The sequence below is a fragment of the Miscanthus floridulus genome, chromosome 11 (assembly GCF_019320115.1).
Source record: "Miscanthus floridulus cultivar M001 chromosome 11, ASM1932011v1, whole genome shotgun sequence".
In the NCBI taxonomy this organism is placed as follows: domain Eukaryota; kingdom Viridiplantae; phylum Streptophyta; class Magnoliopsida; order Poales; family Poaceae; genus Miscanthus; species Miscanthus floridulus.
The window spans coordinates 87439568-87448317 of record NC_089590.1 but is presented as its reverse complement, the minus strand read 5'-3'; the positions used below and the strand labels follow the sequence as shown (position 1 = coordinate 87448317).

At 54.5% G+C, this 8750-nt stretch overlaps 2 protein-coding genes across 2 annotated transcripts; both read right to left on the bottom strand.

Moving 5' to 3' along the window:
* Positions 1-2408: 2408 nt before the first annotated feature.
* On the bottom strand, positions 2409-2948 carry LOC136492375 (BTB/POZ and MATH domain-containing protein 2-like). The gene has a single exon (XM_066488416.1). It carries the CDS (start codon positions 2946-2948, stop codon positions 2409-2411), a length of 540 nt encoding a protein of 179 aa, XP_066344513.1.
* Positions 2949-4738: 1790 nt separating this feature from the next.
* Positions 4739-5984, bottom strand: LOC136492374 (BTB/POZ and MATH domain-containing protein 2-like). Its single transcript, XM_066488415.1, has one exon. It carries the CDS (start codon positions 5666-5668, stop codon positions 4739-4741), a length of 930 nt encoding a protein of 309 aa, XP_066344512.1. The 5' UTR covers positions 5669-5984.
* Positions 5985-8750: the final 2766 nt, after the last annotated feature.

Sequence of the window (8750 nt, the reverse complement as noted above, 5' to 3'; positions counted from 1 at the left end):
ACCGTGATCTGTAGTGTTGTCGGCGTCGAGCGGCTCGAGAGCTGAGTCTGGGTTACCAAACTCTTGCTCGTACTCCCGATGGCGGTGTACTTCTTCTTCATGACGACCGAAATGGCGTTCGTCGATACGACGTCGCACGTCTCAGAGATTGTTGAGGTGCACCCGGACGTCCTGGTTGACCTCCTAGTCGTGTTGGCATGGGTGTTCGATGCAGTTACCCTTAGCTCCGCCTGGAGGGGTTGTTTGGCGTCGTGGTGCTGGTCAGTGAAATGACTTCGGCGGCGATCGGATCTTGGCACAGTTGATAGGCGAATTGAGCTTGTGGAGTATAAAGGCCTCTGATCCTGATGGATCTCATTGACCTGGCAGTGCACCGCTTTAAGCATGGTGGCGACCTTGGCGACCTCCGATGTCTACGGAAGCCGGGCTAGCTCGTTGGCGGCCACGACCAAGTTGGCGCTTGGGGTCTTGTAGACGTCGTGGCCATCAACATGGAGAAATTCGTCGTCGAGGTTGCGGTGGAGTTGGCGTGGCCTTCCTTGCGAGTCGAGCTGAGCCTCGACCATCGCAAGAGCAACCTCATTTGCTCAGCGCTGCGCACGCTTGACGTTCCTGTTGACGCGGGCGGCGCGTTCCTCCTCGGTTTCCCCGTTCTGTGAGGGGCTGTCGACACTGACGTTGAAGATTCTGCCTCCACAGAAGGGCGGGAAAGGAGGTTGCGTGGTGGTGGTTTCGGTGACGGTCTCCGTAGAGCCCTGGGACTCAGAGTCCGGATTTTCCTCCAGGATGGTTTGGAGGGATGTTTCAGGGCGCCGGGCGATGTGTAGCATGTTGACAGTCGTTGGAGGCTAGTCGGCGGGAAGTTGGACATCTCCAACTTGGTCGGCGAACTTTCCCCTTAGGGCAATTTGGTCGGTGGCGGCGATGTTGGTGAGCTCGAAGGGTGGGGTCGCAGCCCCTGGAGTTTCTCGAGCAGCCTCTGATAGATCCGGATCGGAGGGTGGTCGGCTCTGGACCAGAGTGGTAAGAGCCAATTCGACGATGGAGAGACAATCGGCGAGCTTCTGGCCAACCTGATCGATGGACGCAATCAAATCATCGTTGTTGATCTGCCTCCTCGGGCAGCAGGGAAGCAGGCGGCGAGTTGTCGATCAAGGCGACTTCGGAGGTGGCTCTGAGATCGGATCTGCAGTCGCAGGCGTCGGCGTGATCGGCACAGTATTGATCTGCACTGGCTCGATGAGCTCTTCGATTTCGTCAGCGTTGATGATCCACGAGATTGATCCGACCGTGAAGATCTGGCCGGGCTGCAAGAGGGACGAAGAGCCTGCGGAAAATACCATCTTGTTCGATAAGGAAACAACACGCACATCCCTACCTAGTGCGCCAACTGTCGACAGAATATTGTCGGCAGTCCTCCGAGGGGTATCCCACGAAGGTAGATTGATCGACAGAGATGCGTATAATCGAGAACAAGAAGGCAACAGAGACACACGAGTTAGACAGGTTCAGGCCAACGGTACGACGTAATACCCTACTCCTGTGGTCTGTTGGATTGTATTGACTATCGTATGATATGGCGTGAGTTTGGAGGGGGTCCCTGCCCTCCTTATATAGTCTGGGGGCAGGGTTACAAGTCGGTTAGATCTAGGAGATAACCGGAAAGTAATAACAGATTATAGAAATCATGGGATCATACGTATCCTAACAGATCTCGTAGTATCTTCAGGATATTTTCCCGGTGTCTTGTGGGAGGCGCCGAGCAGCGTCGTGCCCCGCAAGGCTTAGTCTTGTGGGTTGGGCTGCCCCTGGGGGCGCAACCCATGTGGTCTGCCGTGGGTATCCGGGGTCATGCCCCCCACAAATCCCATGACAACATTTTTTGGAGACTGAGGAGTATTTTGGAAGAAAAATCTAAATTCTATAACGTCTACAATTTTAGGACGGGTCGAGTATATAGCGGCAATGGTCATGTCAACCAATTCATCATATCATGCAAGCTGATTGTATGGAGGTGGTTGACACAATGCTAGGTGGAGGTTTCTCAGCTACAGCTTCGGCGGCAATATATGGTGAATGTTGTCTGCTCTGGGAGGATTTTGCTGCAATTTCTATTAGCCACTGTAATAGGTAATTCAGTAGCTCATGAGCTGGCTAGGCAAGCAATGGTAGAGGAAAGCTCTTTTATTTGGATGGATGATCCCCTGCATCTATTACTTGTAAACGATGTAACTATTTTCCCGAATCAATAAAGCTTGCCGAATGGCTTAACCTAAAAAAAAAGACTGTTGAATTTACACAAGATAAAACTCAGCACCGGCCGTACGTCCAATAATGCAACGCCGAGCAAGGCCAGTCAAGCTTTGGCCGAGGCGATCTTGTCTAGAATCTCCTTCATAATTAAAGGGCTACTCGCGATCAGATCCTTGAACCCCTCGTTCTGCAAGATAGCGCCGAGCATCTCCGGCCACGCAATAAATCTCAGGCAAAGCCCACTTGAGGTGCACGCGCTGGTGCCGATCCGCCAGACCCAGGATCGCCGCGACCGACCGCACGTCGATCCAGCTGCTCAGCTTCGCTTCGCACATGAGGCCCAGCCGCTTGAGCTCGTACCGGTCCGCGGCGACCAGCAGGTGCTGCATCGCCACGTTCTCATCGTCCCTTTCTTGGTAGCTCCTCTCCGGCAACGAGCCCGTGTACACAAAGTGAAGAAGCCTCTCGAACACGGACGGCTCCATGTCCTCGACCCGGACGCATCCCGTGGCGCTCTCCTCCATGGCGCCGAAGAGCTGCCCCCTGAACACCATAGACCGCGCGGCGAGCACGTACCTCTGGGCAAGGAAGAACCGGTCGCCGATGCTGATCGTGACGTTGGCGCCGTCGGCGGCCTCCAGCATGCGCGCGAAGTCCTGGTGCAGGTCCGACGGCTGAACGGCGCTCTCACCCATGCTGCATTCGCTCTTGCTCCTTGCTCCTGCCCGTCGCGCGCACCACCCGCGCCGCTCGCTCCTTGCTCTCGCCCGTCGCGCGCCCCACCAACACCGCTCGCTCCTCGCTCCCACCCGTTGCGCTTCCCGCCTGCACCGTTTGGTCCTCGCTCCGGCCACCCACCGCCCGCTCCCTCTCGTAGCGTGTGCCGCCTGTCCAGCCGATCCAAGGGCGGTGTTGGTGGTGCCAGTGGTGGTTGTGCTCATGTGCTGCCGCTAGTGCTGGTGCTGGTAGCGCTCGTGCGTCGCCGTATCCCACTCCGACGACCGGAATCGACCAGCCCCGACCTTCAAATCCCCTATGTTGCAAATGTATGCTTCAAGTATTTCAGATGTTTCAAAGGTATGGATGTTGCAAAAGTAGATCAGGATGTTGCACATGTTGCAAGTGTTTCAAAGGTATGTTGCAAGTGTTTGTTCCAAATGTTTTATTTGTTTCAGACGTATGTTGCAAGTGTTCTATCTGAATGTTGCACATGTTACAATGGCTATGTTGCAAGTGTACGTTCCAAATGTTTCATCTGTCTGGGTGTTGCAAAAGTAGATCTCGATGTAGGGTGGTCGAGCGAGGAAGAGAGAGCTAGCGCGGGAGCCATGGCGGCGGCGGCTGTAAAGCTGGTGGCAGCGCTCCACCGGAGGACGCGCAGGTGTTCGCGCTGGCGTACGCAGCCCTAGAGTGGGTCCTCGTCGCGATGCTCCTAATCAATGGCCTGCTCGCCTACGCCATCGCCGTCACGCAGGAGCCATTACGGTGTGGTGACGTGAGCGCAGTGGGCAAGCTCTCGTATTAAGTGGCGTGGCGGATGGGATGGGGTGCGGTAGGTGCGTCGAATAAGAGCTGTGTTCGGCGACGGGCCTAGGGCCGGACGCTCCGTGCACAAACCTTACCGATTACCAAAACCAAAAATTCAAAATTACAGCAACTGCTTGCTTCAACATATATTGCACGTAGTAGTCCAGTAGTACTAGAGCACTTGATAAGCCTTGAAGGCCAAGAGCAGGCCACGGTTCTGCACATGGGCCGATGGGGACGATTGGGCAGCGTGGGGCGACACATACTGGACCAAGTTAGCTATATAACCCAACTACCAAAGTGCGGCCGTGCGGGATGGGGGTTTCAACACTCTTGGGGGTTCTAATTCACACGGACCTGTTTAGTTATGTGCATAACTCTTTATTCAGGCCACCGTAGTGCAACCTGCCGATTGGTTACCTGCACGAGCCAATATGCAGGCTAACACTCTCCTCAAAGCACCTTCACGTTGCATCCCACTGTACGCCCAATTTTTACGGTATCAACCTATATATGCAGGCTTGCATTTGCATCCGCACTGCAAGTCTGTTGCATCCGCGCTGCAGGCATCTGGTGGCTTCCCGAGGGGTGGCTCCGTCCTCACAGCGGCCAGGAACAAGAGCTGGGGAAGAAGAGCAGCCACACGACGCGCGCGGCCAGGAACAGCGTCGTGAAGCCTGACACGAAGACGCAGTGGACGATGGTCAGCGTCTGGCCCTCGCTCCCGGCCGGGCGGGGTGCGCGCGGCAGCCTCGTCGGCGGCCCGCTTGCTCTGCTCAGTACTCGGCGAGCGCGTAGCCGAGCAGCCCTGAGGCCCAGGCCGTGCTGAGGAGAGGCTCTCTGGGATGAAACACCAGAGGCATGCCGCAAGCACGCTGGCCATGGTGCCCCCTCGGACACCGCGACATCATGGCACGATTTTTTTTTAAATAATATTTTTTAACGATTAATCGCACATCTAGAAGCTGTTATACAAAAATTTGACCGTAACTGTCGGCTGCTGAGTATGAGTAGCCTCATTGCAACGTAACCTGGTGGCGGACCGGTCGGGCCGTGGAAGGCCGACAGGGCTCCGCACTTGCAAGCTCCTCTCCGGCGAGGAGTCCGTGTACACGAAGTGCAGAAGCCTCTCGATCACGGACGGCTCCATGTCCTCGACCCGGACGCACCCCGTGGCGCTCTCCTCCATGGCGCCGAAGAGCTGCGCCCTAAACACCCTGGACCGCGCGGCGAGCACGTACCTGTGGGCGAGGAAGAACCGGTCGCCGATGCTGATCGTGACGTCGGCGCCGTCGGCGGCCTCCAGCATGCGTGCGAAGTCCCGGTGCAGGTCCGACGGCGGAGCGGCTGCGACGGTCGCCGCGTCTTCGGTGCGATGCTTCACGACGGTGACGGCGCACCGGATTGTGAAGCCGTGCGGCAGCTCTTTTAGCTTGGATTTCTCGATGAAATTACGCCTGCCCCAGTTGTTATGGTGCTCTGTGTCCGTGTCATAGGTTCTTGTGTCCGTGAAGACGGTTCTTGCAGTTGGCACTGCTTGTTTATTTCCTTGTCCTGCTGATCTGTTCTTCTTCTTCTTCTTCTTCTTTTTCCCTTTCTTCCCCGACGACGGCGCTTGACTGTCTTTATCGACCAGCAGGCTTATACTGAACTTAACCCTCACACCTGTTGGTCCGTCAAGAAGACTCAAACGCACCGTCGTATAAGCAGCAGCTTCGTCGTCCTTTGAACAACCATCGCCGTCGGGGAAGAACTTGATGCTCCATCCGCAGCCGCCGACGAAGAAGGTGCCCGAGCTGACGTAGTCGCCGGCGTACATGTCGTCGAGCGCGGCGAGAAGTCGGTCACCACGAAGTTGTGCGTCCCCGTGATGGCTTGCGTCCGGCATGTCGACCACGTTTCCGGTAACACTTGGTGGTTGTCAACCGTTGTCGAATTACTAGGCCTGTAATTAGCCATGGCCGCGCAGGATTTTTTTCAGCTAAACCTTCAACACACACGTCGTTCATGGTGGTGGTGGTGGTGGTAGTCGATGTCCTCTTATATACCTGCAGATTCAGAAAATACTATTCTACCAGAACTAGGACTCCGAGACCTACTGGAATACAGGGTAAAGAATCGAGTCGTTACCGGACATGCATGTTAAGCTGTCGACCAACCAGAAAATATGGAGAATTGTAACAGGACATGTTAATTTTGGGTTCTGATAATGATAATCGTCCATGGTGGCCAAACGATAATGTTTGGCCACGGGCGTCCGCCCCATCCAGACGCCGTGCGCCTCAGTCTGCCACGCTGCTTTCTCCCACCGCGCGCCACACCCATGCTGCATTCGCTCTTGCTCCTTGCTCCCGCCTGTCGCGCGCCCCACCCACGCCGCTCGCTCCTTGCTCTCGCCCATCGTGCGCCCCACCAACACCGCTCGCTCCTTGCTCCCGCCCGTTGCGCTCCCCGCCTGCACCGTTTGGTCCTCGCTCCGGCCACCCACCGCCCGCTCCCTGTCGTAGCGCGTGCCGCCCGTCCAGCCGACCCAAGGGCGGTGTTGGTGGTGCCAGTGGTGGTTGTGCTCATGCGCTGCCGCTAGTGCTGGTGCTGGTAGCGCTCGTGCGTCGCCGTATCCCCACTCCGACGACCGGAATCGATCGGCCCCGACCTTCAAATCCCCTATGTTGCAAATGTATGCTTCAAGTATTTCAGATGTTTTAAAGGTATGGATGTTGCAAAAGTAGCTCAGGATGTTGCACATGTTGCAAGTGTTTCAAAGGTACGTTGCAAGTGTTTGTTCCAAATGTTTTATTTGTTTCAGACGTATGTTGCAAGTGTTTTATCTGAATGTTTCACATGTTACAATGGCTATGTTGCAAGTGTACGTTCCAAATGTTTCATCTGTCTGGGTGTTGCAAAAGTAGATCTCGATGTAGGCTGATCGAGTGAGGAAGAGAAAGCTAGCGTGGGAGCCATGGCGGCGGCGGCTGTAAAGCTGGTGGCAGCGCTCCACCGAAGGACGCGCAGGTGTTCGCGCTGGCGTACGCAGCCCTAGAGTGGGTCCTCGTCGCGATGCTCCTAATCAATGGCCTGCTCGCCTACGCCATCGCCGTCACGCAGGAGCCATTACAGTGTGGTGACGTGAGCGCAGTGGGCAAGCTCTCGTTTTAAGTTGGCGTGGCGGATGGGATGGGGTGCGGTAGGTGCGTCGAATAAGAGCTGTGTTCGGCGACGGGCCTAGGGCCGGACGCTCCGTGCACAAACCTTACCGATTACCAAAACCAAAAATTCAAAATTACAGCAACTGCTTGCTTAACATATATTGCACGTAGTAGTCCAGTAGTACTAGAGCACTTGATAAGCCTTGAAGGCCAAGAGCAGGCCACGGTTCTGCACATGGGCCATCGTGGCATATCAGGAGGCACCTTTAGTCCTGGTTGGTGTTACCCACCAGGACTAAAGGTCCTCCTTTAGTCCCTGTTCCTGACCCGGGACTAAAGGACCCCTCTTTAGTCCCGGATGCTTGCTCCTGGGTGGGGAACCGGGACTAGAGGAGGTTCCCCACCGGGAGTAAAGCTTGGTTCTCTACCAGTGATATGAATGTGGGCCAGCCCCTGCCTCTTAAGGGTGCTAATGCAAAGGCCTTTGATAAGATAATTTTATTGCATTGTATTTGTGTATCTTATTATATACTATGCCATGTTAAAAAAATATTGTTAAATTTATTTATGTAATTATGAACACTTTAAACCATGCGCAATATTACTCCAGCTCTAAAATAGACACTATGCTCCGCACTTTAATCTTTTTTCGCTAGGGGCACTTAACACTGTTAAGTGGCAGAAATAGATGGAACGCCGTACAATCAAATTCGTTTTCGGGCCTTATAGGGGGTGTTTGGGACTATTTCGCTCCAGCTCCATGTTGCCGAACACCCCCAGCTCCGAGAACTCCGCTCAAAAAAAGGTGGAGCTAGAGGCAGACTCCACGTTTTTCCAGTGGTACGTCAAGAGGTACTCCGGTTATTGGAGCTTTGTACTCTCACATGAAGTTATAGGATAATTACCCACCTTGCCACTCATTAATCGCCGATTAGTTTCCCTGATTGCGTACCCTATCCGTACGCGTGAAGGCCGCGAGCCACGACTCTTCCATAGATACGCAAATAGGAGGCTACTGCACCCGTTTTCATCCATGTATTTCATCCACGTACAAGGCGATTGGTACATGGAAACCAATCAAAAAGTCATAAAAAATAAAAAATATAAGGAAAAATATTAATAATCCTTGGAAAAAGTAATAGTCATAAATAAATCAGCAAAAGAATCCCAGAATCTTTAAGCTTTAAAAATTAATTAAACTATTGTAAGACCATTTAAAAGTTAAAAACGAGAACTATTAAGTGCAATTTCAATCAGGGGCATAATGGACCATTTGCATGCAAATAACCTATTTATGGAGCTAGAGCTAGGCTGTGTACCACCTGCTCCACAAACTCCATGTTTGAGTTGCTCCATGATGGAGTAGCCGATAGGACTACCAGTCGGCCCGTGGAAGGCCGACGGCGCACCAGACACGAGCGACGGTACACCGCCCAGCACCGTGGCGGTGTACACCGGAAGGTGCGGTGTCCGCTCCGGTGTCTATGAACATAGAGGACAGGGGCGAGCGGCCTGGTGCCGTGCTTGACTGCTGCTCGGACAGGGTCTGCTCTGGCCTGGGGGCAAGCGCTGCTCAGATAAGCACGCTCGGTGCCTGGGCACCTGAGCTGGTAGCGCTGCTTCTTCCCCCCATCGATCATGCCCGTGTTGCACGAACAGAAAGACCGATGCCCTGACGAACGCACAAACACAGAGAGAAGGGCGACCCAACGGCACTTGGAAGCTCCTCTCCGGCAAGGAGTCCGTGTACACGAAGTGCAGAAGCCTCTCGATCACGGACGGCGTTAGGTGCGTCGAATAAGAGCTGTGTTCGGCCACGGGCCT